The sequence below is a fragment of the Squalius cephalus genome, assembly GCF_949319135.1.
Source record: "Squalius cephalus genome assembly, chromosome: 15".
Lineage (NCBI taxonomy): Eukaryota > Metazoa > Chordata > Actinopteri > Cypriniformes > Leuciscidae > Squalius > Squalius cephalus.
In genome coordinates this window covers 22,348,158-22,373,776 of record NC_137136.1, presented here as the reverse complement: position 1 = coordinate 22,373,776, position 25,619 = coordinate 22,348,158, and the positions used below count along the sequence as shown (strand labels likewise).

Genomic DNA, 25,619 nt, shown 5'->3' with positions numbered 1-25,619 from the left:
TCATATCTATTTACTAGGGCTGAAGCTTGGTTTTACCACAGACCAGGGGAACCTCCATAATGTGTCCTTGGGTCAAGGACAAGAGATTGTGGCTGAGAGAGCATTGGAGGCTGCAGCTAAAAGAGGACACTGGGTCATACTGCAGGTAGAACAAACCTGCCAAATGCGGGTAAAAATCAACTGTGGTGGGTAATGCTGTCAGATCACTAGCAAATTTGGCATGTTACTTATTATGTTTACTAACTTTGCTGGGGAAGTTCGTGTAAGCCAAATACAGCGTATTGCGCATATCTGGCTTACTTGAACATGCATGTCACTACGCAACAAATAACGGTGCGCTTGTTCATTTGCATTGAAGCAATAGCAAAGATTAAAAAGCATTTGGTTACCAGAAAAGACATACATCCAACATCCTACATTTTATTTGGATGTTCTTTGTACTGTATTGATCTGTCCACCAAAAATACATTTTTGGTGATGAGGATGAAAGAGGAAAGGGAGGAGATGGCTGGATGATAGGATTTAGTTTGAATAAGAAATGAATGTATGAAATCCAAATTGTGTGTGTATATATATACAGTACTGTGCAAAAGTCTTAGGCATGTTAATATCCCCCACCCCCCATCCCCCCCAAAAAATGGTTTTAAGTCAGTTATTTATATCTTTTGCTGTAGTGTGTCAGTAGGAAATATCAGTTTACATTTCCAAACATTCTTTTTGCCATTCATTGTAATAATCCAGTGAGATTTCTGTATGCACAAGGAGTCTGACAGCAGCCAGGATGATCTGATCTCACCATCATCGAGTCCGTCTGTGATTACATGAAGAAACAGAAAAAACTGAGACAAACTAAATCCAGAAGAACTGTGGGAACGTCTCCAAGATGCTTGAAGAAACCTTCCTGCAAAGCTACAGTACTGTGAAAAGTACTGGCACTTGTGTTAAAAAGCTGCAAAGTCAGAATGCTTTCAAAAATAAAATCACAAATTGAATTTATTTATGATTTAACTTCTATTAACTAATTCAAATCAATATATGGTGTAACAACCCTTTGCGTTTAAAACGGCTTTTGTCCAGGTACACTTGCGCATAGTTTTTCAGGTAGCTTTGCAGGAAGGTTTCTTCAAGCATCTTGGAGACGTTCCCACAGTTCTTCTGGATTTAGTTTGTCTCAGTTTTTTCTGTTCCTTCATGTAATCACAGACGGACTCGATGATGGTGAGATCAGATCATCCTGGCTGCTGTCAGACTCCTTGTGCATACAGAAATCTCACTGGATTATTACAATTAATGGCAAAAAGAATGTTTGGAAATGTAAACTGATATTTCCTACTGACACACTACAGCAAAAGATATAAATAACTGACTTAAAACCATTTTTTGGGGGGGATGGGGGGTGGGGGATATTAACATGCCTAAGACTTTTGCACAGTACTTTATGTGTATATATATATATATATATATATATATATATATATATATATATATATATATATATATATATATATATATATATATATATATATATATATATATATATATATATATATATATATAATCTTATAAGCCTGTAATCTGATGTATTTTTTATTTATTTTTTTGGCTATTAGAACTTAAAAATTTTGTAGCCTTATTGAGCGGTGAGTGAAAAAGTTCATTTCAAACCCTGCGCCCTAAACAAGACAAGTATCAACATGTAAAAAAAATGACAGCGGTCATTATTCAGAAATATTTTACCACTTGATGCCAAGTTTGATCAGAATCAAGTATCCCATAGAACAGTGCATAAAGAATTAATAACGTAGAGTGTATTGCCAAAATGCCTCTTTTACATATTGAGTGTCCACACCAACCCGCAATATCGTTCTGTTTCTTATAAGCAAGTGCTGTATTAATATCATCTGCTGACTTAAATGTTGTTCGTTAAGAAAGTGATTGCAACGATATTGTATCTCTGTGCCTATAACATATCTTTTTATTTGTGTGGACTCTGCTATTCTTTTACATTTCTAACGATATTTACAACTATATCTTTATTGTTATCCTGTTATCGTACAGGCATTTATTATGGCATTATATGGCTTTGTATTTTAGAATGTACACCTGCTGCCGTGGTGGTTGGGTCGTCTGGAGGAGCTGTTGGAGAACACGAGCAACAATGCTCACTCAAACTACAGAGTGTTTATGAGTGGAGAACCAGTCCCCAGCCCTCATGAGCACCTGATCCCTCGCACCATCTTGGAGAATGGCCTCAAACTCACTACTGAACCGCCCACTGGCATGAACTCCAGCCTACATGCAGCTCTGGACAACTTCACCCAGGTCTTTACACACTTCCCACACAGACAAAATCAATAAATTCACATGTGAACTAATCAGATGTTTTGCTTCGACTTCCCTATTATTCTAAAGAAAGTGGAAACCAGTACCGGTAATAATTTAGAATGAGGTGTCCAAACTTTTGTCTTGGTGTAATTATTGTACATTTGTTCCTCATCTCCTCATTTCTGTCCTACAGGATACTCTGGAAATGTGTTCTTATGAGCAGGAGTTTAAAGGACTCATGTTCTCGCTGTGTTACTTCCACGCCTGTGTGAGTGAGAGGAGGAAGTTTGGGCCTCTGGGCTGGAACCAAAGATACCCATTCAACAATGGAGATCTGACCATTTCTGCCAGTGTCCTGTACAACTACCTGGAGGCCAATACTAAAGTAAGATAACAGTATTCACTGCCCTGATGAAAAATACAATGATTACATCATAATATCAGTGACTTTTTAAAGAATTGAATACTTTTATTTAGCAGGGATGAATTAAATTGATCAAAAATTACAATAAAGACATTTATTTTATTCATTTTACCTAAGATTTCATTGTTACATTTTTTTCAAATAAATGACCTTTTCATTCTTCATAGAATCCTGAAAATGTATCAGTTTCCACAAAATTGATAATTATAAGAAATGCTACTTGAGCAGCAAATCAGCATATTAGAATGATTTTTGAAGGATCATGTGACACTGAGGAATGGAGTAATGATGATGACATTTTTAAAATGCATTTAAATAGAAAAATAAACAAATATTTTAAAATTGTAAAACAAATTTGACAAAATTACTGTTTTACTGCATTTTTTTAGTCAAATAAATGCAGCCTTGGTGAGCATTAGAGACTGTTTTCAAAAACATTTAACCCTCCTAATATGTTCGGGTCCATTTTATGGAAACTTGCTTCCGCCACAGAATAAAAAATTAAAAAGATAATTGCGACATTTTATCTCACAATTGCAAGTTTACATCTCATAATTCTGACTTTTTTTCTCATAATTGCGGGATATAAAGTCAGAATTGTGAAATTAGTTAAATTAGGACTTTTCAGTAGCTTCAATTCCAACTTTTTCTCGCAATTTTTATCTCGCAATTCTGACATCCTTTTTAGAGTGATGTTCATCCTTTACATCCTAAGTGCGAGTTATAAAGTCTAATTCTAAGGAAAAAAAAGACTAACTTTTTTCCTCAGAATTGCGAGTTTATATCTCACAATTCTGACTTTATAACTCACAATTGCGACTTTATACCACGCAATTCTGAAATTGTCAGAATTGTCTAAAAAGTCAGAATTGTGAGATGTAAACTCGCAATTGTGAGAAAAAAAAGTCAGAATTGTGAGATAAAAAGTCGCAATTACCTTTTTTATTCTGTGGCGGAAACAAGCTTCCATACCATTTTGACCCAGAAGAGGAACATCATTTTTTTTTTTTTTTAAATCCAGAGTTTTAAGTACGGAAAAGAAAATTTGGATATGTGTTAGGACTGTCAAAATACAAAAAAGGGGGGTAAATGAGATAATAGCGCTGTAAAATTCAAAATTCACGGTAACATTCAAACATTCAAAATGTTTTGCACAATGACTCAATGAGAAGTTTCTGATCAGAAACAGTATGGTTTTAGTTGGAAAAAAAATGGACCCAGGAATGCAACAGGGGTATGCATTACGAGGTTTAAAAGATCTTATCGGCTTTACAGTCTCCACTAAAAGTTCCATTTAGGCCTGGTTTCACAGACGGCTTAGATTAATCCAGGATTAGGCCTTAGTTCAATTAGGACATTTAAGTAGCTTTTATAAACATGCCTTTGAAAAAAAAACATTACTGCTGTACATCTTGAGACAAATCAATGGCAGTGACATATTTTAAGAAATGTCAGTGCAAGTTGCTTTCAGTTAAAACAGCTCAAACATGCATTAGGCTTAAGCCTTGTCTGTGGAACCAGGGGTTAGACAACTAAAACTCAAATTATAAACATTTTAATCTCAAATTCTACTTACTTTGAACCTGGAGCATTCTGTGTAAAGTTTAAGTGACAAACTCTGAGCTGTTTGTAATTTAAATGAAATCTCTGTCACTCACTGCCATCTCTTTTCCCACAGTGCTGTATTATTTCATCACACAAAGCGGACAATCACGATCTCACTGTATACACAAAATCATGTTTTTCCTTTCCAGCATTACTCTGGTTATAACCAATTATGGCTGGTCTAGATTTCACCCCTTCCCTCCCCTCCAAAAAAAAAAAAACGAATGTCCTTCATTATGTTAACAAAACAGTAACCTGTATGTGCGTACACTGAGGATTCATTAGGCGGCAAATGAAGCGTCGTGCTAAATGTAATTACACGCGTTGTGCGTGACACCTTACAACGCTTCATAAGTGATCACTGCAATTAGAGCTGATGAAAGAAGCAATTTGCAAAACAATACAGGTACAAATGATGGTGAACCTTCAGCGTCTGTCATCGGTTATAAGACAAACGCTCACTTGTTCTTCTCTCCTTTACAATTACACATCATACGCTCTTTTCTTAGGCCAGACTTAAGCCAAGTGCAGCAAGAGCTTGATCTTTGCTTGAATTATACATTAAGTGGATTGTCGTTTTGTCTGGTATAGAGCCATTTCAAATGGAAATCATCACTATAGGATGTTCCCATCATGCAACATCAGTCCCTCACCTCATACTTGTGAGAAAAAACATGCATCCATGTTCCACCATTTAGCAGAAAGCCCTAGTAGCAGTTTGCAAACCTGGCTAAAAATATTGCTGTGGGTATTAAACGCAGGACGCTGAGGGATCAGCTTGAGCTGGAGATTTGACATTTTGGTGTGCTCATATGTGTTGCTCAGGTACCGTGGGAGGATCTGTGTTATCTGTTCGGAGAGATCATATACGGAGGTCACATCACTGATGAGTGGGACAGGAAGCTCTGCTGTACGTACCTCCAGGAGTTCATCAATCCCAAGATGGTAAAGACATTCAGAGCACTGCAATATAGGCTACTGCAACACATCACACTATTATATCATCTGATTTGTGTTTCAAGACAGAATTAATGTACATTTCAAAGCCATACAGCTGATAACAAATGTTTATGAGGTAGAAATGCTCGAGCATTTGGCACAAAAAAACTAAAAGATGAGCATCTAAAAGGGCAGCAGGATGTAATTATATGCAGGTATTTTTTATTTATTTTTTTAAATATAAGTACAATGTAAAACATGTATGTACACAAAAAGTGCATTGTATCTTTAAATAGTAGAACATAGTAGTTAAAGACACAATATAAAGTGGGACCAAACAATCTAACTTAATTAAAATGCTAGACAGACATACAATCAATATATATTTATTTTCCCCCCTCAATAACGTTTTTGTTTTTATTGAAGAACATACTAAGAACTTATAGAATCACAAAATGAGTTGTTACTTATATCGACAATTCCATTTTCTGTAAATAATGAAGTTTGGTAATATATTCACAGCCTGGTTTCTGAGGGTTTAAAGTGTCTTAATTCAACCTTACACAAATTAGGGCTTTAAAAAGGTTCAATTAGAGCAGAAACTCTTAAATTCATAAAGTCATGGCATTAAATGTTGCATGCATTGCATAAAATTATGTTCTTCCTCAGGATTTTTGTCCTGTTGTCAATACAGATATACTTTAAATCAAGATGCATTTACTTTAAATGCAAATGTAAAATGAAGTCTTAAAAAAATTAACAAAATAAAGTGAGTTTATGCTTAAAACAAGAATAAATATCTGTCAGTGATTTGTGAATTTTCCTTTGAATTAAGTTGATTTTTCTGAGCCCATTGGCAGATATTTGTTCTCGTTTTATTTATAAACTCACTTCATTTTGATCAATTTCACAATTCAAGACTTGATTCTGTATCTCTAGTAAATGCATCTTGATTTAAGAATCTTTAGACATTTGCACTGGAAGAACAGAAAGAACAGATTTTTTGCAGTGTTATCAGAATGTAGAATTCTGAATCTGGATCAGAGTGATTCAAGCTTCTTTTTTATGAATTAAAAGGTAATGGATGTCTGTTAGAAGTATTTTCAGCTCTAAATGTAAATGTCTAGGGAGAAACACAATGTGTTGTATTAGCAACACTTAAGAGAACATTTTGTGTTCCCTTTTATACCTTAATTTTATTTACTTGGTCTTAAAAAAGTCTTACATTTACCTTCATATAACCTGCAGAAACCCTGTGTATGTTAAAGTTATAGTTCTGTTAATATATAGAAGGCCTTTGAATATTGTGTTAGACAGTGGTGGGCCGTCAAGTCGAAAAGATAGAGAACTATTGATGTACACTCATTTAGCAGATGCTTTTATCTAAAGCAATTATTGACTGATAATACAACAAAAGCAGTTCCAAATTGGAACAGTAATATGAGGTGCCACAAAGCTCTAGAATTGCTCAGAAAAGGATATAAGTAGCTGGTATGGAGATGTACTGTAGGCGAGACACTGGAGAGTATCAGAGAGAGAATTCGAGAGAAGAATTTGTTTTTTAAGTGTAAATGGATTGCAGCAGCAATAAATAATTGCAATAGCAAGGAATGGTCATAATTGTCTGATATTATAGCAAACATCTGAGTAAAACAAATTACCGAAAAAGAAAAAAATGTCTGTGGGTGGGGGTGAACTTCTATGCGTTGGTTTTTGATTGGATTTTGAGATGTGGGCATTGCACTCAAAAGTGGAGGTAGATGAACGCGAGCGTGCAGGTGCGGGGCTAAATGATTGGAGAAGTCCTGCCTACATCATCAGAGAGAAGTCTTTCGTTTCACCGGAAGATCCAGTTATGGCATTTTGATATAGAAGGGGCAACCACCAATCTTCAATGTTAAGCACTTTGATTGCTGAGAAAAGTGCTATATAAATTTAAATAATTATTACTATTATTATACAATAGATCGGGTGAAATTTGATTTCATGACCACTTTAAGTCATAATGTGAGATGCAATGTATAAGTTACGACTAATAGTCACAAATGTGACATATAAAGTCAGAATAACCTTTTCAAATAGTTTCCTCAGTGGTGAAATCCAGCTTACATTTTTACATTTTTATAGGGAATGTACTGTATAATTCTAAATAGATAAGGCTATGTAAACCTAGATGATCTAAGTGCTTCTTTCATGACAAATTTGTCAAAATGAGATTATCAATGCTTGTTTATTGTCTACTACCATTGAACATAAATCAGGTTTGTACATGTACGTAAATACTGTAGCTGTATGGGGCTCTCTAGTGGTTAGGATCTACATTACATCACATACTTTTCCTTTTGATACAGTATTAAAGCATAGATAACAAAAGAGAAGATGAATGTATTAACACTATAGACCTTACTGTATCATATTAGATACGCAAATTTCTAAGGCCTCTAAATTATCACCCTGATCCCTGATTAAAACTTTGCTGAAAAACCTGTTGTACACAAACTTCCACATGTTGTCTGATAGTTTATATATAGTTTATATATTTTTTTGTATAATTGTAAAAATGTCAAACTTCAGGATGTGGTGAATCTTTACTGATTTTTGTAAAGTAAATTTTATATTCCTAGTAATATTTCAAGATGAACACTTTCTGGACTTTGCTTGATAATTGTTTTTTAGAATCAGGTTAAAATATGATACAACATTTTGAGGAACGTTCATTTGTACATCTCTCAATCATCATTGTATTGCCTTGCATTAATGCTGCCTTCATGTGGTATCATAAATTTCCTACTTCCCACTTCTGAAGTCATGATTACGAGCTTGTTGCATTCAAGTGCTTTGTTGTCAGAAAGAACAGGAATCATGGAGGACAACAGGTTTATTCTTGATTATTTTTGGGGAAAATCTTATTAAAGCTAAAATTATATTTAGTGTCATTGATAACCATATAAACATTCACCAAGCTCTCTAGATAGTCAGCTTGCTGAAGATTCTAGATATTTCGGTTAAACACAGGCTATTTTCGCTGTGTATAAAACATGCAATATGCTTCAAATGATTATTCATATATGTAAATATGCACTTTAATGATAAGACAGGGCACTCTAGCTGTTGTCTAAATCTAATAAAGAAAGCTCGCCCATCTTTGGGTGATACCCAAACATTCATGTCCAATTTTTAACTAGAAAACTTGTATTTATTACGATAATTCCGGCAGCTTAAATGCCACAATAAAAAGAGAGGCTCAGTTTGGGCCTCTGAATAAAATGTAGGTTTTATTTCACATGTTAGGCTTTACAGGGTTAAATGTCTTTTGGTTCCCACATACCGAAGACAGGTTTGTTTGCATGTTCAGAGTGCACGGTATGTTTGGACCTCATGTGTTTAATGCTTAAGCGTGTGTTCTGAAGTGGTGTGTGTGTGAGGTTATTAAGGCTGTTTTCCAGCAGTGGTCAGGCATGCAGCCCAATGTTTCCTCACCGAGTCTCATTAGACCCCAGGATGAGCAGCCATCAATCACAGAGTTTTTCCTTTAGCCTTTCCACACAGCTGCATTACTCTCCCAGTGCCCAGCACCAGCCCTGCTATCGATTACCACACACACCTTCATCTGTTAGTGAGCACTAACACAGGTTAGCGTGCTCCAATGCTACATCAGGACAAAATATTGTGCAGAAAAAAACCCTGTTATCACCTAAAATCATGTTGTGTCACTGGCTACAAAACATGATCTATCAAGTATTTTGGCTACCAGATGATAGACTTCACCACCTCAAATAGGAATCTCAAAATCACATTAGAAATGAAGCATCTTCCAGTAACTCCATGATCTCTAGAGTGACTTATCCTCTCTCACCAGTTTGAAGGGGAGCTGTTCTTGTGTCCTGGCTTTCCAGCGCCTCCTGATCTGGACTACACTGGGTATCACAGCTACATAGACGAGAGATTGCCCTCGGAGAGCCCTGGTCTCTACAGCATGCACCCTAATGCTGAGATTGAGTTTATGACAGCCACGTCTGATTCCCTCTTCAAAACTTTACTGGAACTGCAGCCTAGAGACTCCTCAACTGGAGAGGGAGCATCACAGTGCATAGAGGAGAAGGTAAAGCTAACTATTATGAGGATGTGTATGCACTGCTGTTCAAAGGATTGTGATCTAAGATTGTTTTAATGTTTTTGAAAGAAGACTCGTATGCTTATCGAGACTGCATTTATTTGATAAATGCAGCAAAAACAGAAATATTATGTAAGTAATAATTGACTGTTGAATTATTAGACAAATAATTCACACCCAAGGTGGTAATGCGGCCACGACGCGAGGCAGAGTAGCAGTTACTTACATTATATTATATAATAAGTAGCAGTCGCTTATACTACATTAACCACAACCAAAAACATTGTTCAGATGATGTATTTTAAGATATTTGTCAGGTTTTTGTCCTTAAAAACGCTCCTGTTTGTGGGACTAATTTCCTGCGCATCTAATCCCAAGCCTCCATTGCCAATTCCAAAACGTCATTTTAGAGCCAGTAACAGAGAGTTCAGCCACTGATAGCAGACTAATGCTTATTGGTTTCTTAGTTCTTTATAGTACTTTATTAATTAGTAGAAAGTTGTTGAAAACTACTAAACATTTCTATAAAAGGTTCTCCTATACGGGATCGGCCTGCTTGTATTTAGAGTGTATAGTCACTATGGATGCATAGTTTTTTCTTCTTCCTGGGTCAGGTGAAGAGTGTTCTGGATGACATGCTGGAGAAGTTACCTGAGGAGTATAATCTAGCAGAGCTCATGTCTAAGACCGTTGAGAGGAGCCCCTACATCCTGGTGTGCCTGCAGGAGTGTGAGCGGATGAATCTGCTGCTGGCAGAGATACACAGATCCTTAAAAGAGCTGGACCTGGGACTGAAGGTCAGTTCAGTTGATTTCTGATTATTCAGAAGCAGTTGTATTTCAATACTACGCCGCATGTTTTAGTTCTGAAACATCTACATTTTTATGTGTATTTGATGTGGAAAAATTTTTATACCCAACCAAATAATGTGAAAAGGTGTCCACAAAACGCCAGGATGTGAATTAATGAATCTTACTACGGTAAAAGCATAGCTCATGAATAATAATTAAGTATCATTGATTTTGCTTCCATGTATCCTCTATGAAGAGTTATGTAATAATTCATATAATTAACTTGAGGGTGAGTAAATGATGACAGAATTTTAATTTGTGGGTGATCAAATCCCTTTGTTCCAAACCTGCATGAATTTCTTTCTTCAAAATATCTTCTTTTGTGTTCAGCAGAAGAATGTTGGTAACCAAACAGTTGATGGACCCCATTGACTTCCATAGTATTTTTTTTCTCCATACTATGGAAGTCAGCTGTTTGGTTACCAACATTCTTCAAAATATCTTCCTTTGTGTTTAGCAGAGGGAAGAAATTCATACAGGTTTGAAATGACTTGAGTGTGAATAAATGATGACAATTTATTTTTGGGTAAATTATCCCTTTAAATATTGACTTGAGGGCGAGTAAATGGTCAAATTGATTGTAAAAATTTAAATTTGCATTTAAAAAGAAACCACAAAGAAAGTAACATTGCTATCACTTCATTCCCTGTGCCTGTAAACATGAATGATGTAATGTCATGCAATTTTCCGACTGTTTTGTCTTTTATACCCCCACAGACTCATCACTAAGGACCACTAAACCAGAAATGTTAATATATGTGTGAAAAAAAATAAAAAAAATACATATTATATATATATATAGACACACATAAATTATAATTAATACATATTAAACATTATTTTTACATTTCATAAGTCCATAAAGTATGACATATTGTTTAATTATTGCAGATTTAAGTTGCTGTGAATTATTTATTTTAAGGTATATATCTTTATTTATTTTTTTGCATGTAAAAAGTAGAGCACTGATGCTAAAATCTACCTCTGCTTACTTATATATGCACTTGTTTTTGTTTAGTTTTCTACAACGAGTGTTAACTGAATCAGTGTTCTCTAACATGATGTTACAGGGTGAATTGAGTCTTTCTTCAGACATTGAGCTGCTCCAAGCGGCTCTGTTCTACGATAGCGTTCCAGAGAGCTGGAGCAGGCTGGCATACCCTTCAACCAAAACACTGGCTCTATGGTACAGTTACCTTCATGTATATAAAAAAATCTAAAACTCTAAACCTTATCACATACAGTACAGTAGGTTTGAGTGATGAGGTCTGCAAAATCATATTCTGCAGGTTTCGTGACATTCTAGCTCAGTGTCGGGAGTTGGACACGTGGACTCAAGACTTTGTGTTTCCTGCTGTGGTTTGGATCTCAGGACTCTTTAGTCCTCTATCATTTCTCACAGGTGAGACAAATGCACACAAACATACACATACACTGTACAAAAGGGCTCTTGCTGTCATCGTGCTGAAAATGTTCTGTTTTGCAGCGATTCTGCAGAGTATAGCTCGAAAAAACAAGTGGCCTTTAGATAGGATGAGTCTGTCCGTGGACGTCACCAAAAAAACCAAGGATGATTATGGGCATCCTCCTCGAGAGGGAGCGTACATCCATGGACTCTACATAGAGGGTGAGTATAAGCTCTATTCTGAAGTGAATTTCATGTTGGTGTGGATTCTTAATGTAATCTTGATGCGTCCCACAGGTGCTCGCTGGGATAGCTCCTCAGGTCTGTTATCAGAGGCTGTTCTGAAGGAGTTGACTCCGGCCATGCCAGTGCTGTACATACGTGCGGTCCCCGCTGACCAGCAGGATGTGAAGAACACCTACGAGTGCCCAGTGTACCGCACCAAACTCCGCGGCCCCACCTACATCTGGAGCTTCCCTCTCAAAACACACCAACCACCTGCAAAGTGGGTTCTGGCAGGAGCGGCCCTGCTTCTGTCGGTGTAAATGAAAGACCAACTCCATTTCGCCCATAGAGGTTCTTATATAAACAGTATGGTGTTGATCCCATCATTTTTAACTATAAAAATGAAAGCAATGTTTTTTAAATGTTTTGTTTCCATCCAAAGTTGCCAATTTAACCAATGCGCAAAATTGGAGTATCGCATAAAACATTTGCGAATAATGCACCGTTTCCATCCCATGTGTTCAAGAGAACAGAATCGTCACTTCCTGGGAAATTGACGCAAAATACCTGTAATAAAAATGTAAGTTACTGCAATCGGGGAAGCCATTTTGGCTCTTTTTTCCTAAATGACTTGTGCCCCAGTGCCCACAGACGAAACGCAATAACAAACGCTCTCATGTTATCTTTCGTTCGGAGGCGGATGCCTGGTCTTTAGGTACGCAAGTGTGCAAGACTTTGGCTCAGGCCTTTCAGAATGACCAAACCAACATTTGAGATGCTGTGCAATGAAACTGGTCCAGTTATGCCGTCTCACATGATCTGTTGAGGCAAAGTCACATGACTTTTTTGTTGCCCATTGTGGGATTTATTCGTTAAATGTTTCCAACATAGTTTATGTGCATGTTTAAAAAAATTATCTGCCTCAATTGATCGCACAATATTATTTATGCACATTTTTGGAATTTATGCACATCTGTTCAATCCTGTGCTTTTTTAAATGCAATATCCTCAAACTTTGCATAAAAATAGGTGGAAGGAAACACAGCTAGTATAATATCGTATATTAATTTAATTTTACATTTAAATCAGTGTTTTAATGTATGTATTTTAATTTTGTCTGATGCAGGGCTGCACATTTAACGGGATGGTTTAGTGTGATCGCAAATGCTGCGATTTAAAGACGTGCGTCTTTTACACGTCTCTTTTTTTTTTTTTTTTTGTCTTGGAGTGGCTTAGTTGGTCCATCTCCGCATCTGCTGTGAGATTGGATCGCTTATAATGTGTACTTGATAACGCAACATCCACCAACAATCTTTCCATAATGAGAAGCAATTATAAACCGGCTGTTGTCAAAAAAGTTTATAATAATAATTAAGAACTCCATGTGGTTTTCCACCAAAATAGCAGCTTGATGGTTTAACATTAAGAACTTAAGTACAACATTAAAATTACAAAGTAAAATGACTAATTTAATTAATTAATTTACTTATTTTAATATTTTATTTAGAACCTAACAATATGACAAAAAGTTTGACCAAATTGTGACGTCCTACAAACAAGCACAAGCCTTAAGTTTGTTTTGCATTTGAAATCACAATCTAATTGTGATTTATTTTATTTTTTATAGAAAAATCACAATTAGATTTTCCCCAAGTCGTGCAGCCCTGTCTGATACCTATAAAAACTCAACTGTTAAAAATTGTGCGCAAAATCGAAATACAATAGAAAATGTGTAATAAGTATTGTTATAATATTGCAATTATTGTAATAAGTATTGTACTGTAAGTATTAACACTCTATATTGATGTTGTTATTAGCTTAATTAAATTTAAAGCAGCTCAGTGAATGACACTATCTCCTCGAGTGCCACACAATAAGAGTCCCCGTAGATTATGAACCAGGCTGATACTGATTTTCAATTGAGGTGTGTTTGACCTTCCTCTCCTGATGAATACAGATAGATCAGTATGATTCATCTCACGTCGGTACAGAAACCAATTTATCATCTTTGAATGACATGCTTGGTCTTATCCATTTTTTCCCTCACGTGTCCCTCGATGTGATTTAATAACTTCTACAGTGCACTGCTGAACTGTACAAATGTGATTTTGTTCAACAGTAGCTATTTTAGAAGGTATTAAACATAAAAATCTACGGAGTACACAATCACGAAAACACACAACATCTGCTGCTGTGTTTGTCTGTATAGTTCCTTGCTATGACGCAGACCTTGTCAGGAGACAAGAAAATGATACATCTGTCCCAGAGAGGGAAATGAGAGGTTAGCACAAGCTGTGGCGCGGTCCCTCCCCTCTCAGCGAGTCCAGCGGCGGCCTCACAGCAGGTAATAATGGCCCAGAACAGGATGGATCAGTAACTGTTTAGACAATTCATCCTCGTTCTCACTGAGACAGCTGAGATGCCAATTTAGCGTCACAGAGAAGATTCACACTCTTAAGTGACGTATAATGAGATCTCTGGTTTATTAAGTAGTCACGATTTACAGACCCCATGAAATCAAAATACGAGGTTTTTTGGCTTTTCCTGTTGGCTTTGCGGTCTCCATAAGATGATGTACTCTTAAAAGTTAACAAAATTACGCTTAAAGGTATTTAATACTTCTGTAACTCATTACTAAAAATTTTTTTTTTTTTTTATATAATAATAGGTTATGTTTACTATATTTGAGATGTGTATATATGTAAAAATATACTGTATTATAATAAGTTATGATCGTATGGGAGTTGTGATCCCATGAGAAAATACTATACCGGAAGTTTGCATATAGCCACTGAGATTTTAACAAAACTACAAGCAACTACTAACACGGCTGTAAATTAAAAACTATAGGTTCTTGTTAACAAAACAAAAAAATGGAGCCGTTCAAATTCCCCTCATTCTTAAAGTTTCATAAGCAAATGTTAGCACACAAAAGAAAACTGCTCGTCAGGCATTTTACAGGGTCAATTTAATGTCGGCATGAAACAGTCTTTTATTCTCAATTATATCAGAGAAGAGATGTTGTTGCATGAGGTGGAGGGGAAGTAACACGGATAATTTATAATAAATGCTGCAGTATAAAAAAAAAAAAAGAATTGTCCATTTTGATTTCATGGTGACTTTAAAGGTGCAGTATGTAATACTGAGAGTGAGAAGAGCAGTTGAAATGGGGGAGGGAGGGGTTCTAGCAGATCAATCACAGCGTTTGTGGTCTGTGTAGAATTGCCGCATTGCCATAGCCTACGATGTAGCTACAGCGTGAGTTCGACACAGAAGTATAAATTGGGATTGACGAGGCGTTTTAGATCAGATAGGATCTGCAATCTCAGACCCAGTTTGTTTGCTGGCTTTCATGGCTGGAACACGCTGTTTTCCGACAACTGGCAACCTGGTGTCGAAATAGCTACTATTGGGCAAATTGGTATTGGGTGGGATAAAACATACCAAAACAAAAACATACATTACGACACGGAACGCACATTTCAAAGTAGAATAATAGCATTGTATTTTGGAGAAACATGTATTTTAACTTAAAGGATAATTCCGGTATTTAGCACTTTGAGTCTCTTTTCTGGTTTGTTTTGGATGAACTAGAGTGGTGGACACAGACATTTTGACGATGGGTCCTGTCTCGACTTTTTGACTCATTTAGAATCGCCTTTGGCTACGGGCATGCACGAACATGTCCTTAAAACAACCCTTAACGTTCGTTTTCAAAACTGCAACTCACCGAGTGGTTAGTGGTGTTCGTTGATGTTCCAAAACAAGTAGCGTAGCAAAATACAGTTTCTGTCGTGTTTTATTTGGCATTTTGTAAAATCCCATTGATTTCTGTTGGAGGACTCATTGCTCGTTGATATTACTGCGCTTCAGACTCAAATATCGAGCGGAAGTTTATACGCGGTTGTGAGGTATCTGAAAAAATAGTTCCACTATAGCAAATAAAACGGATTGAAATCATACATTGCGCCGATATATTTGTTTTTAATCATCAACGAACACCACTAACCACTCGGTGAGTTGCACAGTTTTGAAAACGAACGTTAAGGGTTGTTTTAAGGACATGTTCGTGCATGCCCGTAGCCAGTCAAAGGCCTAAACGAGTCAAAAAGTCGAGACAGGACCCATCGTCAAAATGTCTGTGTCCACCACTCTAGTTCATCCAAAACAAACCAGAAAAGAGACTCAAAGTGCTAAATACCGGAATTATCCTTTAAATTTCTCAAAAAATGACATGCAGCATCTTTAACAGGAATTTGTCAATTCACATTCCTACCACTAGGTGGCGGTACGTGTCTAGTTTACATTTGCATACAATGTAAGGTAAAAAAATATTAGGCAAAAGATGGATTTTACAGCATGGGCACACAAGAAAAGAAACAAACACAGTGGCAAAGGATTTTTTTTTCCTTTAATGTCAGGCTCTTAGTAAAGAAAACTAGTGCAAACAGCAGCTACAGTCAGTCACTGCTAACAAATTTTTTCTGAAGGTGAGATCCACACCTTTCTATTGCTTTATGGCCTGGCTTTTTTTTATTGTATTTATTTTTTTAAAAAGTCTTAGTATTTACAGAGTTCACACATGAACCTCAGGCATTATCAGACTGGTCAATCAATGGCGTCGCCAAATCCTTCAGACCATCTGATCACATTTACATCATTTCTTTGAATTTAAAACCTAGGCGTTGTCTTCCCTTCTGAATCAGGGACAACTTTGTTGTTTAATAAATATCTTAATGTTTCATAAATCAAAGTACAACTTATACAAAGAAATCTATACTTTTGCTTTCTTCAAGCACTATCTAGTGTCAGAACCATTGCTCACCGTTGTTTTCAAACAGGAGGTTAGTCCATAATTTGTATCCAATTATTATGTAAAAGTCTGCAAAATAAATTGCATATATTTTCTTAAAGATATGCATTATTTAAATATGTCCTTATAGTGTGTGCAAGTTCAACTAATGGCCTTTAATCTACAGTTCTACTTCTTGCTTCTGGTAGCAATACTGTACCTAAAATACAGTGTGCTGCCTTGAGATATTTTTCTGATTGTCTACAAATAGTTTGTTGGACATGATCTAAAAAGGCATCAAATTGTTTTAGATTTGTGCATGTAGGTCAAATTCCATACTAATTGGACTACATAGAAATGAAGATTCTTTTCTCATATATGCATATGCTAAAAACAATCCACTGGCTATTGTTGTGAAACTATTTTGAAGTGGCAAACTGGCTCATAACAACTAAAACTCTGTCCTACACTACTGAGTGAAAGTCTGCTGTACAAAAAAACGTCTGACTCTCAACATGATGTTTCTGTACTGTAACTTACAGAACACTGGGTCACTGTAATGTTTCATTTCTGTTTCAACTGTACTGTAGATTTCAGAAGCAATTTTATATTTCGCAGTCTTGCATGATTCAGCGTCTTTCTTCGTTTCACATTATTAATCTTGTGGAGATTTCTTTGGCTGTGCGATACTCTGTATCTGCTCGGTGTGGTTGGTGTGAGTGTGTCTCCCCCTAGTGGAGGACATACTCATCACAGTCTTGTGTCCTGTCTCATTCAGTAGTTGATTTAGGATGTATGGAGTTGTTCTATGTCCTGGGCTCAAGTCTATGTGAGAGCTCAAATAGAGTCTGTTGATTGTCGATGACGTGCAGGTAATTGATGTACGTTCTCACTTCCACGCTGTCCTTCTGGGACAACATGTTTCCTAATGGACAAAAGACAAAAATCATTCTTATAACCTATAGAGAATCAACACAACAGGAGTGAGGCTGACTTTCAGTGTACTTGAAGCCACTAAACTGTGATGAACTATTTTAAGTGTAGAGACAGATTTGGGTCATGCAGTAATATATACGGACCTGTGTGTTCAAATACAAGTTGAAGTGTGTCATTGTTTTAAATACTAAAATATGTTCTGCTATCCAGGCTTGATATGAAAAGACAACCAAGTAAAGCATTTTTAGGCTGATTTTCCTGAGAAGTGCAACACTGGCGCTATCAAAACGTTTTGGTTGTTTGAGCAGTCCGACCAGCAACAGCAACATTAGTTCAACCAATGGTATGAGATTGGGGCGTGATTATCTGGTTACCTGGCCAATAGGAGATTGTGGGCTAGGTGTTTGGGAAAAATGTTTGAAATGTTTTTTGTTTTTTTTGCAATTCCATTTGGATGTGGTTGCAGTGCAGAGATTACACACTCAAGCAAGGATACATTATTTTATTCTTGTAAATTGTGCGTTTTGAGCACTTACCCATGTGATCTGTACGACACTGCCTGATAATCCGCACTGTGTCTGCTATCATGTGCTGCACACAAAATACATCTCACATAAGCTTGTTTTGTTCACTTGATGGTACTGTATGTGACATTTAAAGGGATAGTTCACCCAAAAATGAATATTCTGTCATCATTTACTCACCCTTGTGTCATTTCAAACCTGTATGATTTTCTTCTGTGAACTTTGAGAAATGTCCCCTCATACAATGGAAGTCAATGGTAACCAAAACAATTTGGTGACAAACATTCTTCAAAATAGCTTATTTTGTTCCACAAAAACAAGAAGTCATATAGGTTTGGAATGACATGAGGGTGAATAAATTGACAGAATTTTCATTTTTCTGTGAACTATCCCTTTAATTAAAACATAAACAATAATAAAAGGACCTGTATAAGGCCCAATTATTGACTTACTAGCTTATCGAAGTTGACCAGGTTGTCGAGAAAGGTTTTGTTGCCCTCGTGAATGAAGGTAATATCTGTTCAGATAGAATGTTTGTTCAAATTTCACTACACACATTGTTGTTGCAAAAATGGCCAAAAGTCTTTCAAAGAGACTCTCAACATGTCCTAACCAGATACATTGTGATAAATAAACTAGCAATAAATGCTAATTATTTCTTTCAAACCACTTGTTAAAGGAATAGTTCACTTAAAAATGAAAATTGTCATCATTTACTTACCCTCAAGTTGTTTCAAACCTATATGAATTTTTTCTTCTGTTGAACACAAAAGAAGATATTTTGAAGAATGTTGGTAACCAAATAGTTGATGGGTCCCATTGACTTCCATAGTATTTTTTTTCCTACTATGGAAGTCAATGGGGTCCATCAACTGTCTGGTTGCCGACATTCTTTAAAATATCTTCTTTTGTGTTCAACAGAAGAAAGAAATTCATACAGGTTTGAGGGTGAGTAAATGATGACAATTTTCATTTTTAAGTTTACTATTCCTTGAAGTCATAATGTAAAGAATACTGTTTTGGGGGTCCAAGCCTACTGGTTTCAACTATCTCAACAGCCATTTATGAGAACTATTCATATCACTCATTTAAGCTAAGCTTTGAAAAACTTGCATTGTGCACTACATTACAAAACCCAATACTGTAAAGATTCATAAAATATTAAATCACTGTCTGGCCATCTGAGATGTTGGAATAGGTTAGGATCATGATTTTTTGTCAATAGTATTACTACACACAGTGAATGTATATTTGAGCCGTTTGCTTTTGGCATTTGATAGTGTTTGGGCCCGCAAATGACGACGCATGACATCAGACTAGTATCTGTTGTGTTGGGTTGCCTCAGTCTAAAATCCTAACCCCCATATTTAAACATTTAAAGTTGACAAGAAATAGAAATTCACCTGTTTTCTAAATGTATGTTATTGATCATATTGTGAATTATTCATCCATGCATATGTTTTTTTATTTTTAGACCTTGTGGCTGCTTAGAAGACGATGTCATGTGCAGATTACTAATGATCTGATGATATTGTGTATGTTTTTGGTTGTAGCACCTTTCAGTAGCAGAGGTAGGAAAGGGATCTTGGGAGACTTCATCTTCCTGAAGGCATCTCTGTAGGCTTTATGGTTTAAAGAAGGGTCCTGTGGGTCATGCATAAGCGTTAATGCGTACATATTTGTATTATTTTACCCGTGAAAGCATCTGGTTTGTCTCAAATCTCTTCCTCTGTAATGCCACCTGCTGTTTCCTCCCTGGAGTCTCTGATATGATTACGGCTTCATACATCACATCCTAATGAGCCGTAAACAGCACAAAATGCTCTAGCGGGAGGTGAACTAGCAAGAGGCGACTTAAGATTGTGATGAGACAGTCACTTACCGTCAGGCTCTCCAGCTCGGAGAACAACTTCCTGAACTTCCCAGGGACTTTCTGAAATTAGGACGGTTAAAAAAAATTCCTGTTTAGCACAGTTTGCAATACACTCTAGTTTCTTGCTTCTAAAAATAATTACAAAGATTGATGTTGAAAATCTGACTGCAACACTACTACTCCACATATATAGTAGTGTATTTCTATGCATTGGAGTTGTTGTCTTCCTACCTCCAATGTCTGAGTGAGTCGACTGACAGCGGGACTGTTCAGTCCCATAATAATCGCAAAGAACGAGTTCAGGTTCCTCTGTGCTTTACAGCTACGAAAGAGTGAGAGAGACAACAAGAAAGGAGGGAAACATGAGCATGTACACCATCTGATTTATTTGAGTAGAAAGAAATACAACCACGAGTTATTTTAGCATGTCGCTGTGTGATTGCAAAGGTGTTTTGGCTTGTTAGGTGGATGCTTACTGGCCCAAATAAAAAAAAAATGTACGATATGGCTCAGGTCCTTCGGAGTTTATGGGATTATTTCCGTCAGCGAGTGTGTGTTTGTGCATGTGTACTTACTGTGCTGCGATCTTGATGAATTTTTTGAAGAGCTGCACACGTTTGCAGAGGGTTGTGCACAGAAGCACTTCGGTCATCACCCACTGTTGAGTCTCATTACAGCGCTGCAACAGCTGCTCCAGCGCCACCGTGTGGCCAGCGCTCGCATCGCGGCTCAACGTGAAATGCACCAGCTCTTGCTGCACAGTAGTAAGGAAAATTACATGGCTATGGTTGCTGGGCCTTGTTGAACATTGTAGAGAATCTCAGTATTGAATCAAGACTATCGAGTATGTTCGATTTACAAGCCAGCTGTGTTCTTAAAGTGCCCCTATTAAAGGTTCCTAATTTGGTTTAGGTCTCCTACAGTAGGTTTACATACATCCAAGGTCAAAAAACACCTTAATTTTCTCAATCTACATTGCAGCATTATCACTTTTCTCACAGTGTCTGAAGCAGCTCATTCAAGGATTTGTGATTCCGATGAGTTGAAGAGATGAGTCCCACTGTAGGACCCCAGTAGTATGCCTGGGTCTAAAAGGTGGGACTCATCTCTACACCACAGCGGTCTTGAGTCTAAACCATTTCCTTCCCGAGAGCCTACTCTGCTCTGATTGGTCAGATGGTCCAGTCTGTTGTGATTGGTGTTCAAAATGGCCATTACCATTTCTAAATTTCAGCTTGGGACCTTGTATATTCTACTGATATTCCACCCAAATATCACAAAGACATAGGAAACATAATCCTTATTAATACATATGAATCGTCTTAAATCTGCTCAGCGTATTAAGTGATCATGTCTATTGGATTAATTGATTTTCATTTTTAATTCATTTAATTGTTTTCACATATAAAAATTGCTCAATGCACATTCATAAACAGATCAAATATGATAAACAAGCTCAACCTTACTTGCTTGAGCACCGTGAACAAACCTCAAAATTTTGGGTAAATGGATTTTCAATGGAGGGACAGAAATTCAAACGACATTACGGTGAGCAATCGATCACGTCATTTTCTTTTTTGGGTAGAATATTCCTTTAATGTTGGGTTATGTTCTTTTGTAGGAAATATTTTCTTTCATTCCAGACTGATATTATATAAAGCAACTGTGTTTGATAACTACCTCATTGCCTATTTTAAATTTAAACTTCACTTTTCTAGTACACCTTCTCTTGTGCTGCACTGTGTGAAATGTGAAGACTTTACCTCATGGACGTTACTAAAGAAACTCCAGTCACAGTTGGTGAGCGACACGGCAACATCCCATGTGTTCATGCTCAGCATCTTTACTGAGCGCTGGTGCCCATTATCAGTGAAGGGACTCTGGGAGAACAACACAGACATTATTCATCTGTTCAACGTTATACTTAAAGTGGGTCATTCACAAAGTCAGGCAGAAAACACAGGCAAGTTTAGTTGTGTGTGGACCTGAACTAATGGTGTGGAAAGCAGGTTTGTTTTAAGAGCGGTTCAGAAAGCATCACTCTGACTCTCACCATGATGTCCGTCAGGTCTCTTCTGCAGACCAGCAGCCTCTCAGCGGCACCGAGTGAAGACGAGAACACACACTGATCCGACTGAAGCAGAACCTTCTCTGGAGAAAGAGAAAGAGAGAGGAATAACGATGAAGAGAAAGCATCAATGGGGTAAACTGTGAGGTGTATTTAAAAATCATTTATTTGGACCCCAATTTGGTAATTAGGATACAATGGTCCTGAAGGCCTTCTTACTTTCTGTCTCCCAAAAAAACATCCTTAAATACCTGTGTCACTGTGATTCATGAGGTCATTGTGGGAAGTGTCCAAAGGTTGATTTTCAGATTAGTTTGATCCCATGTAATAACATTTAAAATGTTGCAAAATTATGCAGCCAATGAGAATCCCACAAATGATCACATATATTTTGAAACTTAAGAGTTTATGATATTTAGTTTGATATATTTTTATGATACTGTGGTATTCAGTTTTGTTGAAGGTAATTAAATCAACAGTGTTTCAGCATTTGAAATGAAAATACAGATTTTCACCATATCACCTTATTGGAGGGGTGTTAAATCTGGTTGAGGTGTGTTTGATCAGGGTTGGAGCTAAACTCTGCAGGACAGTGGCCCTCCAGGAGCAGGTTTGGACACCCCTGCCCTATTTTGCACTAGCTGCCTTACCATTTGTATTCCCTTTATTAGGATCAGAAGAGGGGGCTTGTTGTACCCTAATGACTAGTTCAAAAGCATAATAGCACACCTGCGGACAGTGATGTCTCAAACAACAAAGCTGCAGCAATGTCAATCAAAATGAAAATAGAAAGATGTTTGAACTCGATCAGACCTCCAGGATACGTGACGGCCATCAACACCATGTCGTCCTCAGCGCAGTCAAGCCTTTCGGCCACAGTCCTCAGCAGTTCCTGCACAGACACCTCACTGTGTGTCCTCACGCTCACGTATGAATCTATGGTCACGTCCACGCGACACAGCACTGAAGACACACAATCACCCAGCGCTGCATCAATCAGACACCAGTTCACATCAAAATACCATACGACAAGATTCTCACATGCTGTTATACATAAACACCGCAGTCAGTCAGACCTCTGTGAGAGTGTAGGAGAGAAATATGACAGACTATTTTATGAGCTTACCTTCCTTCCTCTCCCTCTGCGCTCCTCTCACAGGGTGCCAGTTCTCCTTCAGACTCAGCTGGTGGAAGAGAGCTTTATTCTGCAAGACAGTAAACGTGTGGGATTGAGAATATTATTGCTTATGAGAAATACACATGCTAACACAGACACACACGCACGTTAAAGCAACAGTGAAAGCCTCATGACCACACAGCATTTGCTCTGAGCTTGCAAGCACCATTTTGTTATCGTTAACGATCTGAAATATTTTTTTATCTATTATTTATATTTTATTTTAAGGATTAAGAGCCAGATTTACTAGCAGCTTGCTCCAGTGCAAACCCTGTTTTGGCATTAAAAACCTACTGTCAGGATTTACTAAAGACACGCAGTGAAAAATTAGTGGTGAAAATGCGTGGATAGGGTTATTTTTACGGCTGACATTATTGCATATGCATTTGTAGGAGTTTCCCTTTCAGATGCAAAATTAATGGGAGGAGAGTATTTAAATGAATCATGCAAGGTTTGCGCTCGTCAATTGACTGGTATTTGCGCCATTATTTACCGCCCAAAAAGAGCATGTCTTTAACCAGACGCTAATTTGTGCTGCTCTTGGTAGATTGTGTTGGTCATTATGGAAATGATCCGGATGCTTCTGTTTTCTTTCATTTGCGCAGAACTTTCCACTCCCATCTGCGCTTTTATGGGATTGCACTCTCACGCTAATTTGCCCTGTTTAGTAAATCTGCCCCTAAGTATTAAAAGGCCAATATTCTACACTTTTATAATGATTTTCAAGTCCATTTTTGAAAGGCTTTCTATCTCCATCTCTGGTTGAAACATAAAATTACTTAAGGAGGCCTATTGCCTTTTGTTTTACATCAGCTGTGCATTTGTCATTCTACACTTGAGACACAGAGAGTAAGAAGAAAGTCCCACAAGATGCACATTTATACCCAAAACATATGTGTCCTGAGCAAAAAAGTAGCACATCTTCCCCCATAGCAGCTGGACACCCAAGAATGAAAGACAGAAGTGAACAAAACCTGAAATGCCCTGCGAACCCGACATATATCACTATATAAATCACAATTTCCTCTGTAATAAGTTTCTTGTCTCAAAAGCAGTAATAATTTAGTTTTACATGTTTTTGTTACTGTACCTTTAAGACCTCTACATGTAAATGCCTTTTGTCACCAGGGCAGGGCGAGTTGATGAATATTGAATAAGCATTGAGTGCACAAACTTACATTGATTATGCTTAAAAGCTGACAACATGTAAAGTTTATACAGTGTCCATTAATGATTTAAAAAGCAAATGCAGTTTAAGTCAAATGTTTTAAGGAAACCTGGCACTTAGATTTTTGCCCACTACCCAGAATTCACTTTGCATGTCATTGGCTTTATTGGCATCCTGTCAGCTTATTCCACAAGCGCGCGTCTTGTGTCATTCGACATCAAGATCTGAGAAAAACCCAGTGATTTCAAAGTCTAATGTGAACGCAGTTATCTTGTGTGGTCAGATTTTTACAATGAGCTGATATTTTCTGATATCTATCAGTGTTTCACATCGGTATATAAATGCGGGCGGACATATCTTAGCATTGCCATGGTTCAGTCATCAATATCATGATGATTTCTGATGATACGTCCTCTTCAAACCACAAAAAGTTCAATCAAAGTGCACTGAGGTGGTTTCATTGAGCTTCTGTGCGATATAACAGATGGTCTTAACTCTTACCTTCTTCTGCGGAGAGGATTCATCTACCGTGCTGAGAGATGAGAGGGGAAGACGACAAGAGAGAGACAGAAAGAAATAAAGAAGAATGAGCCAAAGGGATCACTTGAAATACAAATGTGCCATTATATCAATACTGCAGGATGGCATCTCCCACCCGCTGCGAGGAGCGCTCGTAAAAAAGCCTTTTCTCATTCAGATCAGGCCTGAATCATCAGCTCTAACATTAAAGTCTGACACGACGTGATTTACTGATTGCCTCATCTAAATGAAAGCGCACAACGTCCTCATCCATGCACAGCTCATTCTGATTAAACAGCCTGATAAAAACGGGCAATCGGAGAGAGCTTTATAGTCTCCATATTCCCCATCTGATGCCTCTCTGATTAATCATTGGCCTTTCATGAAGCACCAGCAGGAGTGTGATGTATAGCAGAGAGGTCAACGGCAGGACTGCTGCTTACTAAACACAAATATTGGATGAGCGAAGCTCTTTGGCCTGGAGGAATTCATTCATTCTGCATATGTATTAGAGGAATATTACAAAGCCACTTTCCTAATCCGGTGTTAATTAAGTTGTGGGCTCATGAACCCCCAAAAAACCTGACCCTGACCTTACTGTACTTATAACATGGCCGCCATGAATCCAGGCTTCAAAAAACAAGGTGAGGTGAGACATGACCAAAGAAAAGATT

The 25,619-nt window shown here is 37.3% G+C and overlaps 2 protein-coding genes across 4 annotated transcripts in view; one reads left to right on the top strand and one right to left on the bottom strand.

Annotated features, from left to right (window-relative positions):
* The window catches only part of LOC307173007 (dynein axonemal heavy chain 11), a gene marked incomplete at its 5' end in the record, with an annotated part of 68,798 nt that extends 56,029 nt beyond the window's left edge, over positions 1-12,769 (top strand). Inside the window, 10 exons of the mRNA XM_079895802.1 lie at positions 18-145; positions 2,095-2,322; positions 2,519-2,710; positions 5,180-5,299; positions 9,153-9,395; positions 10,022-10,204; positions 11,329-11,444; positions 11,548-11,660; positions 11,745-11,885; positions 11,961-12,769. Coding sequence (XP_079751928.1) covers positions 18-145; positions 2,095-2,322; positions 2,519-2,710; positions 5,180-5,299; positions 9,153-9,395; positions 10,022-10,204; positions 11,329-11,444; positions 11,548-11,660; positions 11,745-11,885; positions 11,961-12,208 — 1,712 coding nt within the window. The 3' untranslated portion in view covers positions 12,209-12,769. The remainder of the gene's footprint in view (positions 1-17; positions 146-2,094; positions 2,323-2,518; positions 2,711-5,179; positions 5,300-9,152; positions 9,396-10,021; positions 10,205-11,328; positions 11,445-11,547; positions 11,661-11,744; positions 11,886-11,960) is intronic.
* Positions 12,770-16,429: 3,660 nt separating this feature from the next.
* Positions 16,430-25,619, bottom strand: part of rapgef5b (Rap guanine nucleotide exchange factor (GEF) 5b) — a 63,348-nt gene continuing 54,158 nt past the window's right edge. For 2 of the 3 annotated variants that reach the window (XM_079894302.1, XM_079894304.1), the window contains 12 exons: positions 24,928-24,958; positions 23,208-23,286; positions 22,895-23,068; positions 22,067-22,164; positions 21,777-21,893; positions 20,589-20,767; positions 20,245-20,335; positions 20,023-20,073; positions 19,697-19,784; positions 18,593-18,657; positions 18,153-18,207; positions 16,430-17,605 (listed from right to left, as the gene is read on the bottom strand). In XM_079894302.1, coding sequence (XP_079750428.1) covers positions 17,487-17,605; positions 18,153-18,207; positions 18,593-18,657; positions 19,697-19,784; positions 20,023-20,073; positions 20,245-20,335; positions 20,589-20,767; positions 21,777-21,893; positions 22,067-22,164; positions 22,895-23,068; positions 23,208-23,286; positions 24,928-24,958 — 1,147 coding nt within the window. In that variant the 3' untranslated portion in view covers positions 16,430-17,486. The remainder of the gene's footprint in view (positions 17,606-18,152; positions 18,208-18,592; positions 18,658-19,696; positions 19,785-20,022; positions 20,074-20,244; positions 20,336-20,588; positions 20,768-21,776; positions 21,894-22,066; positions 22,165-22,894; positions 23,069-23,207; positions 23,287-24,927; positions 24,959-25,619) is intronic. The other variant, XM_079894303.1, reaches the window with a different exon arrangement.